This window comes from Myiozetetes cayanensis, unplaced genomic scaffold (assembly GCF_022539395.1).
Source record: "Myiozetetes cayanensis isolate MyiCay16 unplaced genomic scaffold, myiCay2020 scf1, whole genome shotgun sequence".
NCBI classification, from domain to species: domain Eukaryota; kingdom Metazoa; phylum Chordata; class Aves; order Passeriformes; family Tyrannidae; genus Myiozetetes; species Myiozetetes cayanensis.
The window spans coordinates 4,201,575-4,220,088 of record NW_026086604.1 but is presented as its reverse complement, the minus strand read 5'-3'; the positions used below and the strand labels follow the sequence as shown (position 1 = coordinate 4,220,088).

The window sequence follows — 18,514 nt, the reverse complement described above, 5'->3', positions numbered from 1 at the left end:
TATTTAAAAGTAACCTTTTAATGCTCATGAGTTCTATGAAAGCCATGGAAAGTTGTAACCCAGAAATTCAAAAATAATGAAATATTTATTAAAGAAATACTTTTAAAAGCATAAATCCATTCACTTGTTTAACAATTCCTTGCTGGTAATCAGTGCTGAAAGAGTGGAAAGGAGCTGTATTCCTGGCAATCCCTTATTAAAAACAAACAAATAAACAAAATAAAACCAAACAAACAAAAAAAAAGGGGGGGGGGAGAAGAAAATAAAAAGAGAAAAAATAAAATAAAAAACAAACAAAAAACCAAAAACAAAAAACAAACAAACAAACAAAAACCAAAAAACCCAAAACAAAAAGAAACAACAAAAAAAAAAACCAGCCTTGAGCTAAATGTTGTATTTCTTTGACCAAAAATCAAACCTTTGTCCCTTAACATCTACATACTAACTTCTCTAAGGAAAGCAAATACCATCCCAGTCCAAGTGACATTTACATTGCTACTTTGAAGACTTTCTGAGTGAATTATGTCAGAAAGTAGTTTCAATGTCACTTAACATGATTTATGTTTATAGAGAGCTACACTTCACATGTTGCCTGGAGTTCCTAACTCCAGACTGGAATTACAGATGGACCCATGTGTACTGCTGGGAATCATTTAACTCTGTACATGGGTGTGTTGAGGAAATAAGTCAAAACCCTCAGGCTTGTGAAAGGATTTATGTGTGTGTGCTGCAACATTTTATTACTTAAGAACAAGTGAAGTGACACATTTTTAAAGCACTGGGCTTAACTAGTACAAGCCAGAAAAATGGCACTGGCCTAGACAGAGAGAGTGCCAGAAATTAGTGAATGAGAAGCTCTGCTAATAAAATAACTATGAGATGCTTAAGAAAAAAACAGTTGTGTTCTTCATGTGCCATTTTTTAGGGAATAAGAAGTGATTCTCCAGGTTTTCATGTGAGGGTGATTGTGGTGTTTGTAGCTCTTCTGGCACTTTTCCTCACTAAAGCACTTTGCAGGTAGCAGTTAATGGAGACAGATGAAGTTATCTGTATTTGGAATGTGTTATTGCATTGTTACACACTGTGCATATCCCTGCAGAAAGCGTGGCAGATCACCAGCAGCAAATCTTGTCTTTATATATAGGACAAGCTGTTGGGAGAACAGCTACACCTGGTCCCTTCCTACAGTTCCTGGTTGCAAGGGAAAACATAAAATCCTATGATTATACTCAAGCTCTGGAATTTGCTGTCCAGTGAGGATGGAGAATTGTTATCCCTGGAAGTTTTCAACACCTGACTGGACATGGCCCTGAGTGATTTGGTCTGAATGCAATAACTGGTCCCTCTTTAAGTCGGTGTTGAGCTGGAGACCACACAAGTTCCCTTCCAGCATGAATGATTCCCTGACTCTAGGATGAGTGTGACCATAGTCTTCCTCAGCAAAGAAACATCCCTGTGCAGCTTCTTTCTTCACCCCCCAGTTTCAGCCCATGCAGTGGACACTGTGTTTTAGTGATTTACCATCAGCACCATGGTCTCCAGTAGTTCATCTCTTTGTTTGGCTTACAGCGCAAAATAGGTTTACTTGATTATCATTAAAAAGTGATTTTAACTAAGAAATGTAGTTTGCAAGTAAAATTAGGTTCTGCTTCTCATCTGGGTGCAATGCTCCACATCTTAAGTCTTGGTGTCATTATGTCCAGTTCCTCAACAAATGCATCACATCCCAGAGGAGCTCAATTTTCAATGCTGCATTTAATGACACCCAATTCTAAGAATTTATGGAGTTTGTGTCATCAATTCATTAAGTAGAAAGACTCAGAGGGTAAAAGAGTTAGACCTAAGTGCATCAATGAAGATCACAACCACCTCTAGAAGACCCATGAATGAAGAGCAACGACTTATTTTATAAAGTCTATTGGTTCACGTAGAAATTCATCTCAAAGACATGCATTTAGCCCATTAAATTAATACATTGCTTAGCAGAATTTAAAACTTAGTTAACTTTCTTAAGGGGGATCAAAGCCATTCTCTGATAACTCCAGAGAATGATACTTTAAATTTAAGATCTCTGCTTATAGAAATATTTTTATTTTATGAATTGGATTCATAAAGATGGGAAAAGCAGTGCCAAATTACACATCAAGAGCCTTGAAGAAAATCTTATAATGGTCAATTTTTAATGTTATAGATGATAGAATGAGCTGTCTCCCAGGTTAATGGCTGATGAGCATTAAAGCTGGCTAAATCCCAAGTTTCATTTTAGTTTCTTCTCCTTTTATTTTATACCCACGATCTTAACATCACAGTTTGCTCTTGATCTCCTTAGAGAGTGAATCCCATCTGTTTGCATAACACTCCTCTTGGCTATCACTGTCTACGTGATATATTTTAATGTTTGTCTTTCAGGAGCAAGCAGAATGCCTTTTCAGTCTGCATCCTTTCCTGCTGTGTACAAAGCTTTCCACCTGCTTACCAGAGTATCTATACCATACTCTTTTCTGTATAAGTATCACCACCTTTTATCTTTGCATCAGAAATCACTTTACAGAGTCTACTGATCCTTCAAAGCATCTTTCTTAAGTCCTAGTTGTTTATGTTCAATGGATCAGGAAAACCTGAGACAACTATAACAAGACCAGGATCAGAAACAGAGCTAGGAATCGAATAAGTTGATTCAGTAGATTATACTTAAACATTTTTCTCTTGATGCCCATGACTAAACAGAGGTCAATTTGTTGAATGTTGTGCGGAGTGTACTTTTAAAGAAGTTGTTTTAATGGCTCATTATCATTCTAGTGTTCATGACCAAGAAAAAACAGCTGCAGTCCCATGTGTGAAGGGTGACTGAAGTGAACACACTTCTTCTAAACATATGATTCAGTCAGCTCTTGCTGTGCTACGCGGGCCCCAAATGGGAGCAGAACAAGTGGTGTAGCTTGCCCATATGGGTTTGGAAGTGGTAAGATGACATTTGGAGTTCTCATAAGCTCTCCAAGTACTATAACATTTCTGGGCTCTCCAACATGTGTTTTCTTTAAATAACCATGTTGTCCAGAATTTTTCCTGTGACATTGCACGTGTCTGGCTTCAACTCTGTATTAACGATTGCTGGGAACTAGATTTTACCAATTCTGTGATACTGGCTTTGTTAGCCAACCTACTAGGTGAGCTGGAGTTGACTTTTAGCTCAGTTGTCTATAAGTGACCAAGGAACACAGAAGAGTTACCTGATGTATTTAGAGGCAGGTAAGCCATAGTATTGTTTATTTGAAGGAGAAAGGTAATTTCCAGATACAAGAGCACCCAGCTTTCCATTGACTATTAAATTACTTACAAGTGGAGTTTTTTGAGATGCTGCTCTTCACCTGCAGAACAGTCTCATATCTTAATCTCTACTCTATTTATTTTCAATGTTTTGTCCCCTACCACTGCCACAGGAGATCCCACCCCTCTTCAGCAGACACAGAGTGCCTGAAAATTAAAGATGGCTATACTAATTAACCAAATGAGAAAACTGTGTTCACCAGCTGTCATGACAATAACTCAGTATTCATGATTCTCCTGAAGCTGGCCATTTGTTACACTTCAGGACACTGAAATTTAGCTTCCTGCACACCAGCACCTCAGCTACTTTCATAAGTATTGATTTGTGCTAAACTACCTTCAGTATTGTCAGTTTAGTGCAGCAGGTTCTCAACCATCACTGCATGACCACATAAAGAGTCATTGCCTTCTTACTCATGAGGATTTTTTTGCCCTTTATTTTTTTTATTTTTGACAAAGGTATCTGATGCTGCCTTAAAGTGATGGTAATATGTCATCATGCAAAAAAAAAAAAAAAAAAGTTCTGTCAATATGTCTGTTCCAAAGAACAACACCTATTATTCCAAAAAGACATCACTTCATCATGCTTAAAAAACCCTCTTCCTTTTATTTTTTCCCCTATTCTTCTTACTTCATTTATAGTAAAGAGAATTCATGCATCATAAATGAACTAGGTAAGTATTCTCAAAATGACATAGATTTACAGTCCAAAAGTGATTTATTTTTCATTACAGGTGAGAAGTCTGAGGAAATGCATATTTTTATGAAAAAAGTAACAAGACTTACCTCTGTCTTACAATTTCAAATGATTTTTAAAAAAATATATTCTGACACTGTACTTCAAAGATTCCAGGAAATAAACTCTGAGCCTCTGAATACAATATGTATTTTTCAGGTATCCATCTGACAAGAAAGGCTCTGGTGGATTGCTGAACCCCAGCTTGCTGGGGGAAGGAACTGCTGCATTTTGTCTCTGAAGGAACGAGCCTCACAGCTAAGCAAATGTTGAATCCCTGTTGTCCAGCTGGTAGTTAACAGGGATGTTTTGCCACATAAAAGCTTAGACTGTTAAGGCAGAAGATCTTGTTTCCAGCAGCTCTGAACGCTATTGATCCTTGGTCTGATCCTTGTAGGGTTTTGTAAACTCTGAGAACACTGATCTTTTCCCCAGGGCAATGTTGCATTCCTTTTAGAAGAAACTGGACTTCATTTTCCCACTCATTTTTAATCACCATCAGCCCTCACACAGATAAACCACCAGTATAAGTGTCAGACACTTACAAATTGCAGCCTGGAACTGAAAAGACTGATAAGCAGTTGATTCAGACCTGTGATAGGTAACTAATGACTTACCTCGATCCAAGTTTTATAATACATCATAGCCAAAATCCTAGCACTAGTCAGTCACTATTTCACCTTCTTTGTGCCTTCTATTCCCTCACAGCCTCCAGATATTACTTATCTTGTGAATGCAGTATTTGTGGGGTTCATTTCTGTCCTTATACAAATAGATTTTGAAAAGCTTTAAGGAGAAAAGGTGCAGAAGGATTGCTTCTGACAGAACCAGACAAATCAATTAATTGATCTCTGGCAGTCAGAGATAATTTTATTTCCTACTCTATTAAGGAAAATCAGAATCAGTTAGCTAATTTCACTAGAGAAAATGTCACCAGTTATTAAGCAGCTCACGATGGAAAGAATTAAGGACGGAAAACTCAAAAATGTTTTTCCTTCCAGAAATTGCATTACTTATTACTCAGCCTTTAGAACTCTGGCATCAAACAGCATTACAAATCATTTGATTTGACCAAAGAAAAGGTTTTCTTCCCCTATAGCATCACCTACAACATTTAACCTTTGGTGTCTATAAGTATTGGCACTGTTATATTTGTACTCCAGAAGAAGATAAATTTAACAGTAACTGACCAAAGTATTATCTGCAACACTTAATTTACAGACTCTTCCTGTTATATATGTGCCAAATATTTACGCAACCCCCCCCGAATTTTGTATCTGTCCCTTTTCTAGTAATAACTATTCATACAGGTAGAGAAACATGACTCAAATACCACAAGGTGCAGTTCAAATAGATTAGGGCACTTCTATTTCTCATGGGAAGGGAGAGGTGGCAACTGGCTGTGTGTGCATACAGAATTCAAAATAGCATCCAGTACAATCAAAAATAGAACAGGACCATTACGGGCAGCCTAACATTTTAAAGCACTTTGACTCTGTGGCTTACAGCCAGTAGATCATGTCCTTAATCAAGTTTGATTATTAACCATCACCTAACAGCTCCAGAAGGGCTGATTCTCCCAGGATTTTCTTGCTAAATCTTGCTGATTTATTCATTCCATTATCTGAATGGAGTGCTCTTCTCAAAAAGGCTCACAGCTGGCACATCCACAGTCTCCCAAAAGGCACTGTCTTTATAAGGACAGTTAGCCAAGACTAAGTGTTTTGGGAAACATTGCCCTTATTTCTGCACAGTTACACAGTTCCAAGCCAGAAACTTTAGCCTTATGTTAGTTAGGCATACAGGAGAAGGACTATTCTGTATTTGTGGTGATACACAATCAGGTTTTTTTATTATGATTTTTTCCTTTGTTTTTTGTACCAAAAAATTAGGGGAAAACTAGGTGATACATGTTATTTATTATTAATACTCTTGATTGTTGTTCATGCTTTTGAGGTTAAAAAATACACGTTAGTTTCTTACAGAAATTAAGATGAATTTCAACTTTGCTTCTATTCTGATGGACAGCACCTCATGAATCACCTTTCTGAGCTACAGCAGAACAGAATGATATTGACTCAATTTACAAGGCACTCAAAGAAGAAAAAAAACATAGTTAAATAGAAAATGCACGTCATTGATACTTCTACCACCCTCTCATCCAGGGGACCACGTCAATCCAAGATATCCCAGAAGTCTATAGGGAATATCAACAATGGCAACAGGGGAAAAAAATAAAAAATGTGCCCAAGTTAAAATGAAATTTGGCAAGCTCACCTACTGTTTTTCCTTATACTTCCATGCTACAGTGAAAGGGGCTGCTGAGCAGATGAAGCCAGGCAGAGGACACTGATCAGCAAATATGAGGCACAAGGATTTTGCTGGAAATGCAAAGGTTAAAACCATGGAAGGGAAGCAAATGTAATACTACTCAGGATACATAGAAAGAAAAATTACTGTAAACAAATTAATGCAGTATAACCTATAGTACCATGTGTTTGGAATATTAATCAGCAAAGCAAGGTAAGCACCAATGGAGAAAAAAAGCAAAGATAATTAGGAACTCATTAGTGTGACAGCTGAATATATTATCTCTGTTAGTGCTAGGCTTACCCCCACACCAGAGATTTGATCTGACTGTCAAAGCCAAAGAAAGCATTTCACAGAAATTATTGAATGCAAAAGCACATCAACATGACAAAAAAACAGGCAGTTTTTCACACAGTAACATGAGATGTGAGAAGATTCCTGGCCAACCTCTGAACATCCCACTGTCTAAGTCCAAAAACATCACTGAACCCACTGATGGATGTGGATTTTCAATTGTGAGGAAGATCAAAGATATTACACTAATCACAAGAAGTCAAGAAAAAAAATCTATAGCTCAGGCTGTCTTCTGTGATCATAAGGGCCAGAATACACAGGAGACTTTTTTTATAACTCAGATAAACCAAACATCTCAAGCACAGAGGTAGGTGTTTTCTTTACGATTTTTTTCTATAAAACACAAGTACTTGGCGTAGTCAGAATGCTTTCTAACACAAAGTTGGTGGATATTCACCTGGAGACAGCAACAGAATGACAGATGCCAGCTGTTAAAAAGAAACAGAGCTGTGTTTCTTTCATTCAAGATCCACACAGTTCATCAAAGTAAAAGCAAATTATGATGCCTGTATGCAGATGGAAACAGTTCTACCTAATCCATCCCAATACCTGAAATAATTCCTTGGTTTTCTTGTAGGAAATGGTGCTCGAGATAGAAAAATCAGTTATGAGCCACCCCTGTGTCAAGCTAAAGCTTGAAAGAGAATAGGAAGTGCTCTGTATACAACAGCCACAGATGAAAGAATCCACTGTTGTCCATCAAGTACATTCTTTGGACCTACCTGAGTGTTCTGTTCTCCTCAAAAAGTGTTTATCTAATTTTTCTTCACTGAAAAAGACCTGTGGGGTCCAATATGCAAGCAGAGTGACAACTCACTCTTCTGTGAAGAAGTCAGGCTTCTTCAGAGGCATCAGTTTTTTATAAAAACTATTTGGAAGAGTGGTGTAAAAATAATAGAGAAGTTTGAGTAGACCAGAGTTGTACATGTTCTTCTGAATTATAGGGGTGTGAAACAACAATGTGGCCACGAGAAACAGAGCCTTAGTCAAACATGAGAATTCATTTTCCCTTCTAAATGGTGGGATTCAGCTACCTTTAATTAAAAGAATACAGACATTAGATTTATGACCCTAAAATGAACATGTTTTCATTATAATTCTGTGCAGCTGTCATTTACCACACACTCAAAACCAGTCCAGAAGCATTTAAAGCAGCTATTGTACTTACATCTGAACAGAGGCTTAAAACAATTTGGAGCATTACAACATTGTACTGCAAAAACAAGTCACTCCGTCTGACTTTACAATGAAAATAACGTACATAGATCTTCCCTGACAGCAATGAAAGCCCAATGACAACCTTCTCTGCCCTGGAGATTGCATGAAATATAACTGCACTTGGCAGAAAAGAACCTGTTTTGCAATTTAACTCTTTTCTGTAAGCTGCTCCTCTGTTGTCAGCTGCAAATTAATGGAGACATCAACTCACCCTCTCTGGAAGAGGTCCACATTGTGGAATTTGTGTAGCTCCACAGAAAACTCGACCGTTCCCTGGACCTCAGACATGATTTTTTCAGGTCATCACCTAAATGACACAGACATAGAGACACTATAAACATAAGTATACATAAAGTATTTTGCTTAACAAATCCATGAATGGATTACTACATTTTAGTTGGCATCTTGAGGTTCATGAAAAGCTCGAAATCAACTTTATCAATTGGAATCTTTCCAGTGACATAATTTGGCTCCATCTTCAGGAAGTCTCACTAAAAGCCAGATCAAAGCAGTAATTAAGAGAGGTAAGAAACCTGAGGATAATATTATGGAAAGTATAAGAAGCAAAAAGTAAATAACATAATATGTGCAAGAATCTCAAAGCAAATTTTAATTAACTCTCTTGCTGCTCTGGTATGGGAAATTGATTTTTTTTTTTCTTCCCATTTTATGACATGGCAGATATCCAGAGTCATCACAGCTCATTTCTGTAAAAGCACAGGTCAAAAGGAGAGGAACCTAGATAGATGAGAGCAGAATTCAGGATTCTCTTGCTTTTGACCCCTTCGATGACTTAAATAAAGTCCCGGAAGGGAAGCTTCTGAGGGAATATGAATAATTCAAAAATGAATTAATACAAGAGATTCTTCTAAGGAAAATGCTGACAATCACAGCACCTAATAGGCCTCAACAGCCAGATCAAGATTTTGCAACCTTACAAATATTTATAGGTAACATCTCATTTGTTCATTGAATCGTAGAATAATTCAGGTCTGAAGAGACTTTTGGAGGTGGTGCCTAAGTCAAGGAAGCTTTTCCTCCCTGCAAGTCTACTTCTGGCAATCTGCCAAGATGTCTGGAATTTGTCTATAGGATCATTGAGAGGACAGAGATAAAATTTATTTGATCAGCACAATCATATCAACAGCCAAGTGCAATCTCCGAGGAAGGCCTATGTCAGGGCTCTTAACAATTCCCCTGTCTGAGACATATGGGGCTTTAAAATTCTCCATAGGTGCTAATCAATAATTTCCATGGCACTTATAGATTTGACCATGTCCTCTAATAAAGCAGGAATGAAGAGGAGTTCAATACATTAAGTCCTCAGGTAAGCATTAGGCTTTCACATAAGTCTCAGGGCTCGCTCCTGATTAGTAATTTTCCAACTGACTGGCTTATTACACCCATTATTTTGAACTAAGTTTTCTTTCTGGCTATCCTCTCAAGCACAGCTGTTTTTCAAACCTAGCTCATTCCAGACTTAAAGGGTTGTTGATTTTTCATTCACTGTCCTCAAAAACTAACATTGAAGATGATGACTTTGGAATGACAAGTAAGGAACTCTACATTAGCTTGTGTCAGGCCATGATTTAGGTGCAGTGAAGGTACACTCAGACTTCATTGTTTATCAATTTTATTTTCTTTCTTCCCATTTCAACAGGAATGAAACTAATACTTTCTCCTTTTGCTTTTCTGCACAGATTAGGAGGTTGCATACAGTTTATAAGTCATGAATATCACATATCCACCAGGTGTTGTGTGCGTCTTAGTATGTGTGTGATAGTCTTGCCTGAGTCAAAAAGCAGACTGTGTGGGAAGCTGAGAGAAAACCATAGAACACCACAAAGCAGTACTATGGCAAGGTATTTAGTCTTGAGAAGAGTCCTAATTATAGGAATTGCCTCTGGCAGTAAATCAGCATGTTGTGCTGAGGATATTTCCCTAGACTGAAAGATCAGGATCAAAGGAAACTCCATGCTTTTGCAGACACCCATTTAAAGAGGAGAGGTGTGAAAGGATGGCCAGCCAGTTCAGAATACCAATATTGTTCAAGATAAAAAGCATGACATGAAGTTAAGATTAACTAGAGTAAATGAAATATAAAATACATGGAAATTCACACACAGGTCTTCACTGTATTTACATTTTATTTTTTAAGCTTTACACTTCAAAATAAATATAGAAGAATTATCCTGAAAAAAAACCCAAACAACTAATAAGCAAGCAGAAAAGCTGTTTCTGAAACTTTATTTCCCCCACTGATCAACAGAAGTATAAACAGCTACTAGAAGGTTGAAATTGCATCCACTCCACCAGCACACCACAAGATCAGATCACATAAATCTGTGCCCCCAGCAGCATAACCTGGTACTTCAGAGAACTCCTCATGAGTACTAAAAGGGGCCTCCGTTGCACCTTATTTTCATGGTACTTAGCAAGGTTCAAAGAAAATCTGCTTAGACACATGAGTATCATTCTTCAGTGAAGGAAACTGAAATTTGACAAAACAGCTGCAGGCACCCTTAGAGCAAGAAAATGTTAAGTTGTTAAAATGATGCACTAAGTTTTCACTCCTGTTCCAGGTGCCTGCTTAAAGGAATCTGATCATTACCATCCAAAATTCAGAGCTCATCAAGGACCTCTGACACCTCTTACTCACTGATCACTATGTGGTACGACCTTGGGTTATAAATAGAAGAAAGAATAGGTGGTAAAAATAATACCAAAGGTTGCCATGACATCAGCATTGTAAACACACTAGGGAATGCTGCCAGTACTGAAGTATCATCAGTTATCTAATAAGCAGTTTAAAGAAAAATATAGAGGTCACTCTTGGGAAGGCTTTAGTACATTTGTATTTCTGAAATGTCGGTTTCTAAATCAAACTCTTTGCATTTTTCAGAAGAGACCCAAACGCAACACTACAAAATATCAGTGTGAAGCTAATAAAGCAACATGAGAAGTGTTTTGTTCTTCTGCCCCTGTAAAAGCGGTCCCTGTGGTCACCTTCATCACTCCAAAGCACTGGATGCCTTCAGAGGGTGCTGCCACTGTCACTGGCAGTGCTGTGCTGTCCTACACGCACCAATGGCACGAGTCAGGTCACCAGTCTGACAGTTTGTCCTTCCAACCAGACTTGGTGTCCGACCAAGAGACAGCCAATTCCAATTGTCATTTTACTTATAGCAAGGGCACACTAACTGAAAATCAGAATCCTTTATACAAAGAAAGCCCCGTGAAAATCGATGTGTTTAAAGACTGGAGACTGCCTCACTTGCATTTTTAAAGGAAGGCTGGATTTTACTCCCCACATCTCCATTGCTGTCACTGGAGATACCCTAAGCACTGGAGAGTGTTCAACAAATGATACTGGTCAAACTGCAATGGCTTTATTCATCTTTATCCTCCATTGCTCTCTGCAATCTTTTTGACTTACAGTATTTGTACTTAATGACATTTTAGAGATACAGTCAACTGACCGAGCCCTCTGTCAGTAAGTGATTAGTTGATTACGTACCACACACACAGCTGTTGAACACCTTGAAGATAAAAATGAACCTGACAATTCCCTGCTGAAATAGCAATCACCATCAACCCAACCAAAGGGAGCAAAGTAAGGTGAGACGGGGACAGAGCAGGCTGGAGAGAAGGACAGGACATTACATAATCTGACATTCCATGAACTTTCTAGCATTTGCACAATTACATCCAAGCAAAAAATAAACCAGACAAATAAACCAGACATTTTTTTAATGCTTTCACAATTCTTGTCCTTCTCCATCACATAAACTAGGAAAAAAAAAAAGAAAAGCAAAAAGCCACCAGGGACAAAAGAACAAAATGTCAGGTGATCAAGGGCAATGACTCACAAACCTAGAAGCATTCATTTAGGAGAATAAAACTGCCACTCAAGAAACACAGCACATACTATCTCCAGGATTGCACCACTGTCCTTATCGGTTTTAAAGCATCTTTTATTCTATTGTGGGTTTTTTTTTCAGAAGCTGGCATTTGCTGTAAACTAGGCATTTTTATCCATTTATTTATTTAATAAAGTATTCTTTCATTAAGTCAATAAAGTCACACTGTGGTAACTTATTCTTCTCTCCACTAATGTACTTATGAGTAAGAAATAGAGAAACACAATACCAGGAGGACAGTAAATACACACAAATATGCTCTGAGATTAAATGATTAGAAGCAGCAAACTCATTAGACCAAACCTCTTTTTCATTCTTGTTTTCTATTTTAATTAAATTGCTCCAATGTTCACCTTCATGCAGCTGAACTGGATCTCAGTTCTCATGACAGTGATTGTACCTCAATAGCCTGAGCATACATTAATTGCTTGAGTCAAAGCAGTCACAAATGTCAGTAAGCCCTTTCACTACAACACTGTCATCAGCTGTTCTCCACTTTAGAAAACCTGTCAGTTTTTCCTGCTAGCACATCAGCAAAACAGGATAGGTGAGCTCTTCAGCAAAACAGTGATTTCAGAAGTTAACACCTCATTTTGTTAAAATAAATCAAGCCAGTATTTATCTTCTACGATTTTATGTGACAGCAAGAGATCTCCTTTAGACTTCTAAAATAAGCCAATTTAAGTACAATATTGAAGGTACAAAAAAATGACAAGGCTTACTGATGGAATCAATAGTCAAGTCTAACCTTTGATCACAAACCCACTTGTATGTTACATTCCTTCCTAAACACCCTAGTGTGTCATGGACCCATTGAGCTAAAAATATATCACACATATGTTCCCAATCCAGATCCACCTGAGCCACTTCCATTCTAGTAGCCTGGTCCACCTGGCCATCACTTTCATGTTCTTCAGTGGCAGTGGAGTGTGTGAGTGTCTACATGACATGCTTTAAAAAAACAGGTTCTCCACCCAAGCAGCAGTATCTTGCCAGAATTCAGCAGCCCTGATGGATTTCCCTCTGCACTGCCAGTTGCTCTGCATCCGTTTCTGCAGCCACACCCACAGGACATTTGACACCACCTATGAGTCAGTATAGTGACAAATGATTGGCTATTTTCCTCATTCAGCAACATCTAAAGCCAGCTGGAAGGCTTTCACCTCTGCAAACCAGCCAGTCACCTTGTCCTTCAGCATTTTCTGTGACTTTTCTTGTAGGACTCCACACAGCAGTTTTTCGCTTCCAATGATTTCCCACAAAATGACAGGATCTGTCCGCAAACAGAGCATATTGCTTCTGATTTTCTGGTAATTCATTATATAGAGGGTCCTCTTCAGCCCACGTTACCTCCTCTGGTGACACTCCAATGTTTTGACACTCTGATCAGTCCATGATCTGCATTTCTCAGGCCCTCAAGGTTTCCCACTTGAGCCCATTGCCTTATCAGTGCACCCACTTACTCAACTTAGCATCAGCTGTAAGATGCGTAGAGGGGACCCTGCCTTTGACCATCCAGCTGATCCCAGGGAATTGAGGTGCCAAAGGAAGCTGGGCTTCAGTGCCAACCACCTCTGAAGTGGCTCAAATTCCTTCATGTGCTGCTGATATTTCTTTCTCAATTGGACTGTAATGGGCTTCAGATGCCCCATATCCCCAGGTTCAAAGCCCTAGAGGCCAACCTAGATTCTCTCCAGGGACTTTTTGCCAGATGACCCAGATGGAGCCATTATGCCTGTCTGAGGTATAAAGCAAATTTTTTGCATCTTATCCTGTCTGGACTAGTCCAAGTGCTACTGTACAAACTATCACCCATTAGCAAAGATTTGCCCGTGTTAAACACCTCTTATAGAGTCTTTCTTCTTCCACGTCACTCCATAGGGAGGGAGATCAGACCTGGAATATGCATTCTCCAAAAACCCATGACACCTAAGAAATCTCTTTTTTTTTTTTTTTGTTAGTTGTTGGAGATGTTGTTATTGATCACACCCACTGGGATATCAGTCCTACCTTGCCATTTTAGTCCTACAAATTTAATTTAATTTCCCTTACTAAACAAGCTGACTTCTTTTTCCAGTGTTTCTTTTTGTTATGAGAACAACTGATATAGTGTTTCATTTAGCTGTAGTGACTGTTGATTTTCTTTCCCTCTCCTCTCCCTGAGGCTGCTGCATAATATGAAGCAGTGTTTGGTACATAGTGGCCAGGACCCAGACAGTGACCAGAACCAGAGCGAGAAGTTGTGCCTTTTTGGAATAGCCACAGCATTTTTTTCAAATATTGCATCACTTCATCAGCATCCTGAGTTGTTTAGGAGTGAAGTTCCAGACCAGGGAAGGTAGAAATTCTCTAGATACCTGCCTATATTCTCCCACATGCTGTGCCACACATGATTTAGTGTAGCCTGGGTCATATTCCTAGATTGCTTGTTAACCTTAAAAAACCCCCCAAGTAATATTTCTAAGAAATATCAAAAGAAGCATTGTAACTACCCAAGGATGATCAAATTGAGAAGTTTTATAAGAAGGAAGAAACTGTCACTTAAGACAGTAGAAAAGGTGTCATTCTGTATTTCCCACACACACCAAAAAAAACTTTCAGAGGAAGAAGTATAATTGTTTATTGTCTCTGTGAGATGATACTCAAAGTACAGTCATGGCTTCGGGTCAGAGCCCAGATACGACATTAAACTCAGAATTAGTGTCTCAGTAACAAATCTCCCAGGCACAACAGCACTAATCATTACAGAGCACAGTAAACTACAAAGCCAACACCAATCTTTAACAGGAACAGCAAATCAAAAGAGAGTGGTGCAGATCACAGAAGCTAATATTGAGAACAGATTAATCAATACCATGACCCACAACTGTTAACAGATATAAATCACTTATAATATGCTCTGATCAATCTGTTATCATCTCAAACTCTTCAAGCCCTGAAGCTGCTAAAAAGCTGTTATGGTTTAACCCCAGCTGGCAACTAAGCAACACAGAGCTTGTTCGCTGACCTCCAGCAGGATGGGGGGAATAGAATTGGAAGGATAAAAGTGAGAAAACTTGAGGGTTTATGTCAGAACAGTTTAATATTTTAAATATAATAATAGTAATAACACTAATAATAGTAATGAAAAGGAAAAAAAAGAGAAAAAAAAAAAAAGGTGACATACAACCTAAGAAAGACAAATAGTGCAAATGAGAAACAGTTCTCACAATCGATCGACCAGTGTCCAGCCAGCCCCCCAAGTACTAGCCCTGGGACAACTTTTCCTCTACTTTATATACTGAGCATGATGCCATATTGTCAGGAATATCCCTTTGGATCAGTTGTAGGCAGCTGTTCTGGCTGTGTCCCCTCCCAATTTCTTGTGCACCTCCAGCCTCCTCACTGGTGGGGTCGTAGAAAAGTCCTTTATTCTGTGTAAACACTGCTCAGCAGTCATGAAAACATCCCTGTGTTATCAACACTGTTTCCCGCACAAATCCAAAACACAGCCCCACACTAGCTACTGTGAAGAAAATCAAGCATTTCCCAGCCAAAACCAGCAAAACAGACACTGCACATACACAACTGCAGTTGGACTCAATGATCTGAATTCACACTGGTTTCCATCCTAAATGATTTTATGATTCTATGACGTAGAAATCAGCCCGAAGACTTGTTAGTCTTGTTAGATTTTTGGGTCCCTCCTTCTTTTTGATTTTCTGTTTTTTCTAATATGTATTACATGTAGGACTTCAGTCTCAAATCTTTTTTTTCTCCATGGGAAAAATTCTATATCTCTGTTTAGTCATGGAAGCATCAGGAATTGCTTTGTAAGATCTCCAGTCTTTACAACCACCTAACAACACCCAGAACAGTTTACATAACAAGATTATATCTATGTAACATGCTTTTCCCCCCGTGCATAAGCATTTAGCCCAGTTTAAAGTTAAAAAAACCTAATTTGGATTTTATACTCTAAAGAGCTAACTCAGCTTGGAGGAAAGCCCTGAAAATTATCTCCCAATATTATAAATAACAATAATAATAAAAAAGTTTGCTGTTTAATATTCTCAGGAAAATCAATATCCACAAATTTGTTGGATGCATTAGACATATATTCATAAAGACTGCAACACCATAAATCAATTTTTGCAAGGTTTGTTGATTGCTCCCATCGAAATGTAATGAGTTAAGAGACACAGTGACAAATATTAAATGATCCTTTAAAAAATTACTCATAACCCAAAGTATATTGAGAGTGGAGCAAAAAAGAAAGAAAATAAGAAAGTATGGTTTATGTTATGTTTGGGGTTTTTTTCATGTACAAACTCCACTGTGCTTTGTCTTTTACCAGTACAATTGGAATCAACAAAGCACCAGAATTATCTACCCTAGTTCACTAAAGGTAGATACCCATTCAGCCTCCAGCAACAAAATTAGTGTTAAGGTTAAAACCACTTGAACCTCAGTTGAAAACTTTCACTCTAGATCAATAACTTCACATATATGGACCACATAGTCACAGGTGAAAACAGAGTGTAACTAAATGACCAAAGAAAATCACTTAGGAAAACAAGTCAACAACTTACTTCAATTCCTCTCACATTCTGCTTGTGGGACCAGTCCACACAAGAGATTTTGTAGAGGTCACTAGGTCCAATGAGGCTGAGAATCAGCAGTCTAGATTATACCTTCCATAAACTTGTCATTTCAAGGGTATTTAGATGGAGAAATAAATCTACTAGGGGAAAGAACACAAAAATACCAGGTTGTGCCAGAGGATTTTTAGGGCAGAACTAAACGAGGTCCAGAATAAATGTCAGGAGCCAGTAGGCTGTTCCTATGAGATACAAAGCCTTTGAGCTTTTACACAGGATTAAATGTGAACACAGCTGTGCAAATTTAGGTCAGATCATTCGGAAAAAAAGAATGAGGAGCAATCTCGATTTGTCCTCTGTTAGCACATGCCTGTCAGGAAACCAGTGTTAAGTTCATCTCAGCACAAATCACTATCTGCTAACACCACTTAATAATAACCTGCCATTGGTATTGTGCAGAAAAAGGAAGTAGCAGAGGAAACTCAGGCAGAAGAGGAGGGACAGAAAAACAGAAGGAAAAAGGAGATAATACAAACTTTCCCCTGGACCAGCTTCCCACTGCTACATAATCCTCTCCTTCACGCCTCTCCTACCTCTTCCTTCCCTGACTTTTATTCCTTTTTCATGACCTTCAAAAGAAAATTACATTTTGAGATTTTATGCACAACTGAGAGCTAAATTTTCAGACTCTCTCCAAACATCGCCGTCTTCAACCTTTGGCGGTTTTTGTGTCTCATTCCCACTGTTTACCTGAATCTTTTTTTTTTCAGATATTTCCGTTGTCAGTCTTAGAAACACAAAATACATCAAAAAACAGCAAGTCATTTGAAGCCTATTTAGGACACTCAGACAGAATTATCCATTATTCGCACATTTGACTGTGCTCTCCTCCTCAATAAAGGGAGATATATTCTTCTCAGTCTGGGCTTTTCTCTTGGTCTCATGCAGGAAATTAGACCTCTTTACGGCATATATTATTTTCAGGTACTCACAGAAGAGCTCCCCCAGTTTATTTTTCTAATTACTTCTTTGAAGTTCTAATCCATTTCATACCTGACTCAAAACTGCATGGACACAGGTCTATACTAAGTCCTTGGGAATCTGTCGGGGTGTTTGGCCACATTCAAATATTTAGCAACAGCTAAAGGTCAACTCTGTCTGTCTTCTGAACAGGCCATAATCTGGATGTGACAGAAAACTGACCAAGACACTCCTTGTAAAGAGTCCAGCATCAGCTTCTGTAGGGTTGGAAAGGACATGTAAGAAGATGAATGAGATGCATCCTCTTGTAAGAGATGTGGCTACCTGATGTAAGAGTAAGGGAGCTCTCTGCTTTTGAGCACAAACTGTCATGTCAATAGAGACATCACCAAAGAAACCAAATAGGAAACAGAGGGACTTGAACATCAGCATGATGCTACTAACTAGTCACAGCTAATGAACTATTGACACTTATGACAGTGAAAACCTACTCGATTACATGTTTTTTGGCACTGCTCTGACAGAATTTCCATTTCTGGTCAAGAAAAATTTCATGGTACTCTCTAACTGTGCTGTAAACTCCACTGTCCTTGTCAGATTTTTAATGCTTATTTTGCATTTTGCCTGATCAAATTCACTGCAGAGTTTCCCTTATACAAGTTATAGTCTCCTTCAGGTGTTCTGAGGACATTTTAAATAAGAACATACTTTACATTAATTGCACTGGTTATCCTTGTTTGTGAAAAATTTAAAGCACGGACACTCGCCCATGAGATTCATCTCACTAACTAGAAATGTCTTCATATGTATGAGATGTTTAGAGTTGCTCTGTATCAGTAAGGATATAGAAAATGCCCTCAACAGGATTCATGTGACCATTGACACCTAATTCTGTTCTGATTTCCAAGGGAGATGAAGGTAACTTGCTGAGGTGCAGATATATGAGCCAAGTCCACGTCTAGTTAGAAGAATGTCATTCACAGCAAAATTGCACATATAACCAGGATTTTGAATGTATCTGCAGAATCATGCATGGAAAGGCTGAGAGAGGCAGAATGTGTGTGCATTTATGACTTTGTTGGAACTGA

General features: G+C 38.4%; 1 protein-coding gene across 5 annotated transcripts in view; it reads right to left on the bottom strand.

Annotated features, from left to right (window-relative positions):
- The window catches only part of FAM135B (family with sequence similarity 135 member B), a 216,488-nt gene that overhangs the window by 133,505 nt on the left and 64,469 nt on the right, over positions 1-18,514 (bottom strand). For all 5 annotated transcript variants that reach the window (XM_050324912.1, XM_050324903.1, XM_050324921.1 and 2 more), the window contains exon 2: positions 8,157-8,252. In XM_050324912.1, the coding sequence (XP_050180869.1) occupies positions 8,157-8,233 (77 nt within the window). In that variant the 5' untranslated portion in view covers positions 8,234-8,252. The remainder of the gene's footprint in view (positions 1-8,156; positions 8,253-18,514) is intronic.